Source organism: Lathyrus oleraceus, chromosome 4 (assembly GCF_024323335.1).
Source record: "Lathyrus oleraceus cultivar Zhongwan6 chromosome 4, CAAS_Psat_ZW6_1.0, whole genome shotgun sequence".
In the NCBI taxonomy this organism is placed as follows: Eukaryota; Viridiplantae; Streptophyta; class Magnoliopsida; order Fabales; family Fabaceae; genus Lathyrus; species Lathyrus oleraceus.
Window position 1 is genome coordinate 377,288,773 of NC_066582.1, and position 13,213 is coordinate 377,301,985.

General features: G+C 31.1%; 1 protein-coding gene across 2 annotated transcripts; it reads left to right on the forward strand.

Moving 5' to 3' along the window:
* The first annotated feature begins 6,220 nt into the window (after positions 1-6,220).
* LOC127075538 (calcium and calcium/calmodulin-dependent serine/threonine-protein kinase-like) lies at positions 6,221-9,108 on the forward strand. Of its 2 annotated transcripts, XM_051017004.1 has the most exons (8): positions 6,221-7,104; positions 7,285-7,339; positions 7,415-7,525; positions 7,608-7,840; positions 8,045-8,252; positions 8,338-8,397; positions 8,483-8,629; positions 8,941-9,108. In XM_051017004.1, exons 1-8 carry the CDS (start codon positions 6,350-6,352, stop codon positions 8,962-8,964), a joined length of 1,593 nt encoding a protein of 530 aa, XP_050872961.1. In that variant the 5' UTR covers positions 6,221-6,349; the 3' UTR covers positions 8,965-9,108. The 2 variants fall into 2 exon arrangements, with proteins under 2 accessions (XP_050872961.1, XP_050872960.1); XM_051017003.1 differs by lacking the exon at positions 8,941-9,108 and having other exon boundaries at positions 8,483-8,903.
* The last annotated feature ends 4,105 nt before the right edge of the window (positions 9,109-13,213 follow it).

A 13,213-nucleotide genomic window follows, 5' to 3' on the forward strand; every position in this document is an offset into this window, starting at 1 on the left:
TTATTTTGCCATAACTTTCTTGCGTTTTGGTCTTTAGGCATTTTAGGATAAAAAAAATCTGTTTTTTTAAAAAAAAATCATCTCAGATTATTCTGATTTCTTTCCGATTCACTAAGAAAAAATCAAAAATCAAAAGCCTCTACTTATGAAATAAATAATGGAAGCCTCCCTAAAAAATCGAAATTCCTTATTTTTCTATTTTTTATGATTTATTTTCTGTTTTTGTAGTTTCAGAAAATTCCACAAAAATTCTCAAAATTCTTAATTGACGTTATTAGATTAATTTTCGTGTTTTTGTATTTTTTTAATTTTATTTTAATCGTTTGTTTTGTATTTCAATTATTTTTACTTAATAGGGATATTATCGGTATTTTCCTATTTGTTGTTACATTGCTGAGTTAGTTGTGTTTTCTCATTATTTGTTGATTTTTTTTCTTTTCTATTAAGTTTAACATGACTGACCAAAGAACTCTGAGAGAACTTGTTTCCCCTGATGTTGATTATAATGATTTGTGTATTGATAAAACTCCAGCTGCTGTCAAATCCTTGATTGAGAAGATGTCACTTAACTCCCAATAGTTCACAACAAGGGATAATTTTTTGGTCCAAGCAAAAGGTGTGAATGAGATTAAAGTTTCTTCTTCCAACAAAGCTCTAGAAACCAGAATTGACGAACTTACCTCTTTAGTGAAACAACTGATGCTACCCATTCCACCACCACCACCATATAACCCTCCACAAGTAACCACTTCTTCACCTTCTGAACCTTCACTTGAGGATCTTGTCAAGAAAATGGCTGTAAATAATCTTCAGTTTCAACAACGAACAGATTCTAGTATTCATACTTTACAAACACAAATTGGATAGCTTGCCACTTCAATGAATGCCATGCAACAAGCTCAATGGTCAAACCAACTACATGCTTAAACAATAGTTAATCCAAAAGGCTTTAATGTGAGTGAAATTTCCTTGAGATTCGAAAAAGTTGTAGAACCAGCCCCAGAAAAAAATAAAAACATTGTTAGTGTAACACTTGAAAATAAACCTGAACCTTCTATTGTTGTTGAGGTTGAAAAAAAGCATGTATCACCAATCCCTTCCCCACAAGGAGTACTGAAAAATAAGAAGATTGACGAGGAAGAACATTCTGTTTTTCAAATAGAGTTGGTTTCTGAAGTTGTTGATGAAGCTTATTCTGATTTGTTTTCAGCTGATTTTCCAACTTTATCTGATTTTGATGATATTTACTCATGTGATGATTGTACTAACACTAACCTTTGTGCTATTTGTGCTGAGATTGATGCTGTCTTACAGGGTGATAGTGTAAATGAAGTTGTTTATGTAGCTGAAGCTCTTGACATTCCGGCTGCCCCAAACATACCATCCATTGAACAACCATATTCTGTAGAGCCTAAACCACTTCCCGATGATTCATATTATTCATCAAAGCTTCAACTTAAGTCGAAACATAAGAAGGGAGTTAGATGGACCTTGGCTGACACTCGTGATATTAGCCATTCCATATGTATTCATAGGATCTCACTTAAAGATAAAATAAAAATAGTGAGGCAACCCCATAATCCTTTGATTCTTGATATTGTGAAAAAGGAGATCACTTTCATGCGCCCATTCAACACTTTTACTTATCATAGATTCTTCTTTGATCCTGGAATACAAGGCAAATGCACTAATCAAAATTTCAAGGTCAATGGACACTACCCAAAACTACTACATGAGAACCCGACTTTGGAAGAAGAGACTGTAGAATAACTCTCATTGGGAAAGACTGCTTATGCAATCACTTATCCGCCTTGACTCCTCGGGTGTGTTCTTTCCTTTCTCCCACTCTTATTTTATATTTATGGTATTTCATTAAGGACAATGTATGTTTTAAGTGTGGGGGAGGCAACCATTTATTTGTTTTATTTTGTTTATTTTGTTTTTCAGTTTTTCTCTATTTTTGGTTTTTAGTTGCTAAATTAAAAAAAAATTGCATGTTTTTTCCTTTGGTTTTTGAGTTACAATTATGAGTATTTTTCTTAGTTCTATTGACTAAAGTCTTGTGGTGTGATGTGAAAAATTTGTTGTGCATTTTTAGTATGATAAGAATGACTAAACTCTAAATTGTACATCATTTGTGGTAGATCAATTAACCTCGTGAGATTTTGAGCCTTATATGGATAACATACAAAAATCCATCTCTTTCTTTCTTGTGTGGTTCACTCATGTCTGTTAGTCTCTAGAACTTGAATTGACTCTTGTTGATGCTGTTGTTTACTTGTGCACACTAATATGATAAAGACAGTTTTGTTTTTTGTTTTTTTAGCCAGTTAGCCAAAAAGCCAATCCTAAAATAATATCATCCCTTGTTTGAAACCCCCTTGAGCCTATTATCCTTTTTTTATTTAAAACTAATTACAAACCGAGAAGTGAAAAACAATATTATATCACCTTATTCAAAGGGTTGAAAGAGTCTTGTTTGGAGTTGTGTGGGGTTGAATAATTATGTTTGCAATATTTCAGAAGTTGGTAGAAAAAGAAAATAGAAAAGAAAAAAAAAATGAATGAAAGAAAATAGAAGGATGTGTACATGTCAATACATATTCCTTATGAAAAAGAAAAAAAAAGAAAAAAAGAGAAAGGAGAAAAAAAATATGAACGAAAACAGTTAATATAGAGTTGTTGAAGTGAATGAAATATTTTGTAAATTCAACTTCCGTAGTTTCTTTCAAGTCTCTTTTGTCTCTTTGAATTTTAGTCTAGTACCCCTTAGGATTTATCTCACCCTTACCTTGGCCACGTTACAACCAAATAAAAGTCCTTTTGATCTTTGTGTGCATGTATTTTAATTGTGGATGTTAGAGTCTTTTCAAGCTTATGGTAGTACTAACTTTCATGATGTGCTTTGAGTGTAAACAAGTAACCTAAACACTTGAGAGCTGAGTGAAATTTATCCTGTGAGGATCTTATTACTTTTGGATGTACTATTTAGTAATCTGTTTTTCTATCTTCTTTGAATGTCACAAGAAGTTGCTCACTAACACCATATTCTTGAAGTTTAGACTTAGAATTCTGCTTATACCTTGTATCTTGATAAACTTTGGAATTACATGTTTTGTTTGTTCTGGTTTTTTTCTTTCTGTTTTAAGTTTTGAATTTATAATTTTGCTCGGAGTGCAAAAGTTCAAGTGGGGGGGAATTTGATCAGTGCATTTTGATGCACTTTCTTCTACTATTATACTTAGGCAAATCTATAGTTTATTATATTATTTTTAATATTTTAGTGTGTTTTAATATTTAAGTTTATTTTTGCCTTTATTTTATTTTCGTACTTTATTTTCAGCATAAATAGTTATTTGATACCTTATCACTATGCAAATCATAACTTGGGCTATATGAGTCGGATTGACACGTTCTAATACGCGTTGGAAAGCTAAGAGAAAGAATTACAAGTTTCATGTTGAAGTCAAAAGCAAATTCATAATGAATAAGGGTTGAATAATTCGTTGAAGTTTCAGACTTAATTAAAATAGTTAGTTTGGGCCAGTTTTTCTAATTTTCTGGTCGAATCCTATAAGGGCCCAAATTTGCCTTTTATTATATTAGGTCTTTCACTACTATAGTAATCCTAATTCTGAATTTTGATGATACAATATTGCTTAGAAGATTCCATGGAGAGATAATTCCCAAAGAGCTGATTTGTTGTATTCGAATTCCACTTTGAGATTTTTATTAATTTCAGTTTAATTTCAATCTCTTTTCAATTCTTCCTATAAACTCGTTTGCTTAATTCGATTACTTTCGTTCGCTTAATTCGATTGTTTCTTATAGGATAGAGTTGATTAAATTTGATTGTTTGTATGATCCTTAACTATAATCACGTTAGCGTAGCTTTTTCGTTATCGTGTTTGATTAAGTCGCGTTTGCTTAATTCACGTCTGTTTAAATCCGTTTGCTTAATTCGGAAATTAGGAACATACATCATATAATACCAATTTGCGCTTGTCAGTGGGTATTGTAATTGAATGGGATTGAATCCGCTAGGGAATTGAAATTATAAGAATTGATGATAAGTCGGAAATCGATACAATATATTAACTTATTTATCAATTTTGCTTTTACCTTTAATCATCTTCGGTTTAAGTTTTGAACCTTAAAAACCCCTTCTTTCTATTTTTTTGGTTATAACATTCAAGAGTCCTTGTGATACGATACTCGAGTGTCGCTTCCGTTTTACCACACTTTTAAACTCGTTTTTGACCCGTGTGCGACAACAGATTACCACCATTCGACCTGAAACCACTATGGACCCTAGATGTAGAGTCGAGTGCCTTATTGCTGATCAAACGGTGTCCGTAACTGGATGACCATAAAGACAGTTGATGGGTAATCCACGAAGCATGGTGAGGGACATGAGTGACCTAGATGGAATTTGCCCATCCTGCGTAACGGGATAAATGTCTACGGGCTCAATATTGAACTAGACAAGGATGACACGGTCTATGCCTTGTGTTCAATATAGACATAAGGGCAAAAGGGAATTGTACACATAAGTATTATCACAAAAGGATTTGTCAGATCACATGATATTTTCATGTCTTGGATAGAAGTGATGTGTTGTTAGATATCGCTCACTGTTTATCATGTTAAATACGTGATTTAATATAATTGTCAATACCGCGAAAACCTACAGGGTCACACACAAAAGGATGGATTGATGAGAGATAGCGTAAATAAGGAACACCGTAAGGTACGATGCACTTAAGTGAATTGTAGAATATCGTAAGGTACGGTGCACTTAAGTAGAATACGAAATATGATAAGGTACCACGCGCTTAAGTGATTTTGGTATATCATAAGATATGGGCCACATACACTTAAGTGGACTTTTTAGCTTACAACCCAGACAAGTGGTTCTATAAATATAACCCTTGTGCAGAAGCATTTGTTCAGATGAAAATTTCGTTTCTTTCTCTCTCTCTCTCTCACTCAAAGTCTTCATTCGTAGCAACTAGCACTGAGACTTAAGGAATCCGTTCGTGTAGACTGAGTAGAGGCGTTGTCACCATTCAACGTTTGTGATCATTCCTTCGATCTGCATCAAGGGTTTCAATCGCCACAAGAGGTAATGATTCTATCACTGATCATGCCCATTCGTAAGGTTCACTGCAGGAATTTTTTTTAATTTCCGTTGCGTTTTGGATCGCTATTCTCCTTCACTCTCTAGAATATTAACGATGACCGATTGGACCCAAATGACATAATAACACAATCTCCCAAACACAAGAAGCACATGGATAAAGTGTTTAGAGTGGAAAACTGTAACACTACAAAACTAAATCTTATTTAAATATTTTAAAAGGAAATATTAGAATTTTGACATTAAATATTATTTATATAATGCATATTTCATAAGAATATACTTAATATATATATATATATATATATATATATATATATATATATATATATATATATATATATATATATATATATATATATATATATATATATATATATATATATATATATATATATATATATATATATATATATATATAAAGTTAATGTAGCTAATAAGGTTAAATTAATTAAAAAAAGGTTAGCAAATTTTACAATTCAACATAAAATATAAAAATCTAATATAATAATAAGACAGTAATAAGTAATATCTATTTATAATTAAATAGATATTTTATTATCTTAATTTCATTTATTTAAAGATTGAACATGAACTTGAATACTTCATAAACTATTTATATTCAGGGAAACAGAATGATGAATTAAAGAGTTAGGCCTTAATATGGTAATCTTTTCTAAATTGTGTACAACTTTATTCACTTTATTCTCTAAAACAGACGTTTTAATACTTGTTTTTGAAAAGTTTGTAGATAATTTTTTTTAAGAGATCTCTTAAGTAAATAATAGAATGTTTGTTAAAGATAAAACCAAGTTAGTTTTCTGTTTTGTTTTATACTTTAGCAATACACATTTCTTATTTCAATTAGGCCAAATCATGAACAATGAAACATAAAATGCAAAAATGTAGCAGTTGACTCTCTCCTTGTCCATTCTAAAACACCTCTTACCAACCTACTTAATATTCCCTTCTATCTCTCTTAATTTAATTCATATTTTATTTCATAAACAATTCAAATAACTCTTATAGTATTATTATAACCTATAATGTCTATTTCAACCATTTCAATAACGCGTTTTATATCTTCATTATTGAACATATTATCATTATTACACATCCTCTTGTTCTTTTCCTCTTCATACATTTTCTTACTCTTCAAAATATATTCCATTTTTTCAAACTCTTTTGTTTTTGTTAATTATCACTACCATGGGATATGGTACAAGAAAACTCTCAGATGTGTATGAAGTTTCAGAGATTCTAGGAAGAGGTGGATTTTCTGTTGTTAGAAAAGGTACAAGAAAATCAAACAATGATGATGAAAAATCACAATCACAATCAAAATCACAATCACAATCACAAGTAGCAATCAAAACACTTAGAAGATTAGGTACTTCAAATAATTTACCAAGGAAAAAAGATGGTGGTGAAAATAGCACAGAAACTATGATGAAGTTCCCTACAATGAGACAAGTTTCTGTCTCAGATGCATTACTAACAAATGAGATTCTTGTAATGAGAAGAATAGTCGAAAACGTTTCGCCGCATCCGAACGTTATCGATCTTTACGATGTTTATGAAGACACAAATGGTGTTCATCTTGTGCTTGAGCTTTGTTCTGGTGGCGAACTTTTCGATAGGATTGTTGCACAAGATAAGTATAGTGAGACTGAAGCTTCAACTGTGGTTCATCAGATTGTTGCAGGGTTAGAAGCTATTCATAGAGCTAACATTATTCATAGGGATTTGAAGCCTGAAAATTGTCTTTTTTTAGATGTTGGGAAAGACTCTAGTCTTAAGATTATGGATTTTGGGTTGAGTTCTGTTGAAGAGTTTACTGATCCTGTTGTTGGTTTGTTTGGATCTATTGATTATGTTTCACCTGAGGCTCTTTCTCAAGGAAAGATTACTACTAAGAGTGATATGTGGTCTCTTGGAGTCATTCTATATATCTTACTTTCCGGGTATGTTTTTTTCTTTCGAGTATCTGTACGAGTAACAGGAGAAACTAATTCTTTAAACGAGAGAGGACTACAATAGACGACAAAGGCGACAAAGTATTTTCTCAAGAGATTTAACACTGTTGTATTAAGTTGGAAGAAATCTCTTACCATCTCATCTAAGTGCACTTGATTGTTTTTCAGGTATCCACCTTTCATTGCTCAAAATAATCGCCAAAAGCAACAAATGATATTGAATGTAAGTAACATCTTACACATGATAAATTCATTTCATAATGTTTTTTTGTTTACTAAATAAAATGTTTTGGAACAGGGAAATTTTAGTTTTTATGAGAAGACTTGGAAGGGAATTTCACAATCAGCAAAGAATTTGATTTCAAGTCTTCTAACTGTTGATCCTGCTAAAAGACCTAGTGCTCAAGAGGTACTCTAATTCTACACTCTTAATAACTTAAGTAATTGAAAATATTGAAGTGTTTTCAATTTTTTTTTTGTTATTGGAACAGCTTTTAAGTGATCCATGGGTTAAAGGTGAGAAGGCCAAAGATGATCAAATGGACCCTGAAATTGTGTCAAGGCTACAAAGATTCAATGCAAGACGCAAACTTCGCGCAGCTGCAATTGCTAGTGTTTGGAGCTCCACAATTTTTCTAAGAACTAAAAAATTGAAATCCTTGGTTGGATCCTATGATCTCAAAGAAGATGAAATTGAAAATCTTAGGATGCACTTCAAGAAAATGTAAGTACAGTATTCCAAATCGCATTTGTAATGACATGAGCGTTTTTTAAATGTCTGTGTCATTGTCAATGTAATTTCTATTAAGTATATTTAACATCAAATTTTCAATAATAAGAAAATCGTGAGGCGGATTGAGACTACTATTTAAAATCTTGGTTCCAGCTGTGATTTTGATTTAACTAATGGTGCTATGGTTGTTAACAGATGTGCAGATAGAGACAATGCGACTCTTTGTGAGTTTGAAGAGGTGTTAAAAGCAATGAAAATGCCATCATTGATCCCTTTCGCAGCTCGTATATTTGATTTATTTGACAACAACCGCGATGGAACGGTTGACATGAGAGAGATTCTTTGTGGCTTTTCGAGTCTCAAGAACTCCAAAGGAGAGGATGCTCTCCGTTTGTGTTTTCAGGCAAGGGGTGTGCAAAAATATGATTAATTGAAACATATTTCCAACATGTGAACGCATTTCTGATTTTATTTTTGTTGGCAATTAGATGTATGACACAGATAGATCAGGATGCATCACCAAGGAAGAAGTAGCATCTATGCTAAGAGTAATGTTCATTCCTCTCAATGAATTAGCTTTATATTTTCACTGTCATCTTTTAACACAAGTGTATATATATATTTCCTAAACAGGCTTTGCCATATGATTGTCTTCCAACTGATATCACTGAACCTGGAAAATTGGATGAGATTTTTGACTTAATGGATGCCAATAGTGATGGAAAAGTTACATTTGATGAATTCAAAGCTGCAATGCAAAGAGATAGCTCTCTTCAAGATGTAGTTCTCTCTTCTCTTCGCCCATTGTAGTTTTTTAATTCATCATGTTATGTTGTTGCTCTTTTGAGGAATTGTTTTTATCAAGTTTTCATTCCACAAAGTAAACATTATTATAGAGAAAAAAGTAACAATGTTTTAGGATCTACCCGGATAATTTTGTGTATGGAAAATTAATATAATCATATCATTAGAATTGTTTTGTCTATGTATGTTATCTTGTAAACTTATTTGTTATAGATTAAAAAAAATCATGATATAAATAATTTAGATGTGATTACGAATATCATTTTTTTTGTTAATTTTGGTAACAGAGAGGAATGGAGACTTCGTTCTAGTTTCCCTTATTGATGCACACTAAATCTTCCTATATGCCCTATTAGTTGACTTGTCATCTTCTATACAAATGGTAGCAAGGTTTGGAGTTTTACAAAACCTTTGAACAAAGCACCAAAATGTTCATGTATTATGGATGGGGTTTCATATACATTGGCCTTTTTTTTATGGGTTTAAGTTGTCTTCTATATATGAGTGGTGTGTATGGATAATCATTTAATATGAATCATTTCATTTTTATGATTATGTTTTATAAACCAAACTATTTGTCATAGAAATAGAAATCAGTTTGAAATTCATAATTAGTTTCGAATCGGTTTAAAATCGATTCTTAATGGATTTTGATTTTAATCTAAATTATTTAATTAAATTTAAATGTTATTTCCATTAAATTAATATCAATTTTTTAATTTAAATACTTAAACAAATTTTATGAAATTTTAAAAGATTTTTGGCATAATTAGTCACAAGTCTTTTAACTTAATTTAATGTTTCACTTTAGTTCCTTATTTAAAAAGTGTTACAATTTAGTCATTTAAAAGTGTTATGTTAATCAAGTTGATCCTTCCTGTTAAATTCTGTAAAAAAAACGTTAAGTTTTGTACATGTGGCATGACAGCGTGACAAAAGTTAATATAGTGAGTCAACAATTTTATCAAGGGATTAAATTGAAATCTTGTAACTATTTAAAGGACCAAATCAGGAAAGTTAATCAAACTACGATTACAGTGCATTTGTAACAATTTCATAACATTTGGCTATTCGATCTACCAAAAGAAAAATAGTATATAATTCCATTCAGTATATAATTACGGTATATAATCCTTTCAGAAACAACTAATTTACACAAAAATACATTACAAAAATCAACAACTCTCTAAATATTTATACATATTATACAAATAACAAAAAAAAATAATGGTCCTAAAATGAGGGCTCTTAGCTACAAGTCCATTTCGATCAACAATGCATCTAATAGTGTAAATAAAATGCAATACACATTCAACCAATATCTCTTTAATATTAATCCATTGAAGATGAAAATTTTATGATTCTTGCAGAATTGTCCTTATTGATCCTCATGTGTTGTACTGACTTCATTATTGATTTGTTCAACTCCATATGAAAATATAACAACCTGGAGTTTTTGCAATTCATACAACATTGATCAGTATGTTTCCATGAGGACCTCATTCTGCTTATCCATATTCCTGTTCACCAAAAATATAGAGTAGAAAGCAATATAAAAAAAACAACTCATAGCAGATAAATCACATTAAGTAAATAATTCATTCAAACCTTACATCTATCTAGACCAAGATCAATGGTCCATAACATGCAGGAGAGACATGACAACACTTTGCAAGCATAGGACAACATATGCCTAATCTGTAAAATTGTAAACTCAGTAACTCATTATCACAACTTTAACTACCTTTGTCTACAGCTAATCCGATATCATTCTGACGTAATGGAGCAAGCATGTACTCCACCGCTGATCTCTGCTTGGTAACTTCATTTAGAATTGCAAATTAAGCTTCCGTGCATGCTTTTTAATTTGGGAAGCCTGGGGTGCATCTCTCATCAGCCAAATGATCACTCATGCTTAGGTTGTTGTCTCTGGCTTTAATTGTATAAAATTGTGGGTCAAAATTTCTTATTCAAAAAAGTAACCATGAGGGGTGGTCTTCATCAATTTTAGGCTGTATCAAACGGAAAAAAAAACCTAGGCTCCGACCAGCAAAAAATTAAGACTATTGACTTATATATAACCCTGCTAATTGAGCAATTGCAATCACAACTCAATGTCGACTACGAAATGGGTGTTTCTCTGCAAGAAGAAACTTTCCAACCATTTCGTATGCTACTGGTATTACATATACATCCATAATTTCATAATTTGAAAATGCAATATGGCATGGAATTTCATATTCTGCAGAGATTACACACAGTTAGAAATTAAACATAAAATAATTAATGCCACAGGTACAACCAAGTTTAAAATTATGATGCCCACCCAAAGAAACATTGGACCCAAAGCTAGTAGATGAAAATCTGAAGTTTGGATTTCCCTATAATCATTGGTAGAAGTGGCAATAGTGTTCAACAATGGCTTCTCGGCCAATACACTTTTGAAAATGAATGTGCTCAGCTGGAAGTGGAGAATAAATGCATGAGTAAATAACTAGTATCATAGTTTTTCTTCAATAATTATAGAGATGAGACACTAAAATACATGATAAGGTGAGAAGAATCTAGGGTTTAGTGGCAACATAAGAGAGGAGTAATCAGAGATGGAAACCTTTGGAGATCGGAAAGGGGGGAGCGGTGGAGACATGGAGGGAAGTAGCAGAAGTCCGATGAAACATGGTTGATCGACGACGAAAGAGATTGCGATTGTTATTGGTTGAAAATAGGATGAAGTGTAAAAAATTGGACAGTATTGTAGTGAAAGCTGAAAGAATCCAATGAAATAAAATTAGGGTTACAGTGTTTCACATGTTTAATAAGAAATAATAATAAATTAAAAATAAACAAAACAATGTAAGATAACATAGTGCCAAGTAGACTGTCACATATGCGTTTAATGTTTTTTTTTTAAATTTAACAAAATTGATCAATTTGACTAACATAATCGTTTTAAAAGACTATAATGTAATATTTTTTAAGTAAGGAACCAAAGTGAAAAATAAAAAAAATAAAAAAATTATATTCCAAAAATATATAAATAAATTGAAAATATAAAAAACTCTGGAAAAAAATTATTACGATAAATAAATAAAACATGAAAAAAAAATTATTTCAAAAAAACAAAAGGAAATCGAAAATAAAACAATTCTAAAATATTAAAAAAAAATTATTCTGAAATTTGAAAAAAAATCCAAAAATTAAAAAAAATCTGAAAAAAATATTATTTTCAAAAAAATTTAAATCTTTTTTTACTAAAAAGAAAAAAATTAAAAATTTATTCCAAAAAGAATAATAATTTATTTTGAAAAAAAAATCCGAATATAATTTTTTTGGTATATAGAAAACAATTTGCAATTATTTTTTCATTTTGAATAAAAAATTCTGAATTTTTTTATGAAATTTAAAAAAATTAACTTTAAAATAGTTAAAAATATATAATTGATTTATACTGTGTATATGATGAAATATGAAAAGTGACAAAACCGTTTCTGCCTTCCCTCATCTTTCTTCCACGTGGCGCCTTGCATGGTAGCCTTGTGGAGGATTGACTCTGAGTCAACCAAGAGATTCCATGTGGAATTTGTAGCGGGAAATTCATGATCATCAAGCTATGGATAAGCTAGACATCAAATAACAAGAGTCGTCACCGCGTTTTTATTGTTTCCAAGGGAAAAGGGAAAAAAGTACGAACAAAACCCAAAAGTAAGAAGTTTTCAAGTCAAAACTAATAAAATGTCAGAGATTACAAGTAAAAGGGTTGGTTACATAGAGGGAAGGTGTTAGCACCCAAAGTGTCATAGGTACTCCTGGGGCCTTTTTGTTTGCATATGTATTTTGTACAAAATGATGTTTACAAACAAATAGAATGGGGGGATGAGAAAAGAATTCAATTAATTATATTTTTGTGTTTGACAAGACCTTCGGACTTGTGCCTACGTACCAACATAAAAATGAGGGATCAAAACCTCGTAGTTCGTGATACAAATTTCAAAGTGGATGCATTGCTTTTAACAAAAATTAAGTTTGAAATGCACAAAGGCCTAAAAATGGTTTGAATGAGTTAGTTCTTTTTGGCTTTTTGAAAGTTTAAGTCAAGTATAGTTAAATTTATTTACAAGTTTGATTTAAGAAAAGAAGTTTAAAAATACAATGGCATAAGGCCAAAATTTCTATCTTTTTGCAAAGTGGTCATAGTTTAGAACAAAACAAGTTCAAACAAAGAAGATTTTGAAAAGGGAGGGAGAGATTTTGAAATTAAAGAAATAAGGAGAATATGAAGAGACTAATCCTATGCACAAAATTAAATGTTAAGAGTTGAAAAGATCTGACCAAATGGGTAGCAATCCAATAGACAAGAATGTCAATAGAAACCCAGAATTCCCTTGGACATTTAGAATCAAGCAACACACAAATGCACAATTATATTATCTTGAAGAGCAAAGACATCAAATAAAGATAGTCACATCCAAGCTTTAGCCATTCCATGATCTTCCTCAGATTAACCCATGTAACAGATGGATTCCACAACTCACAGGTTCAAAATAACAGCTTCACAATGAT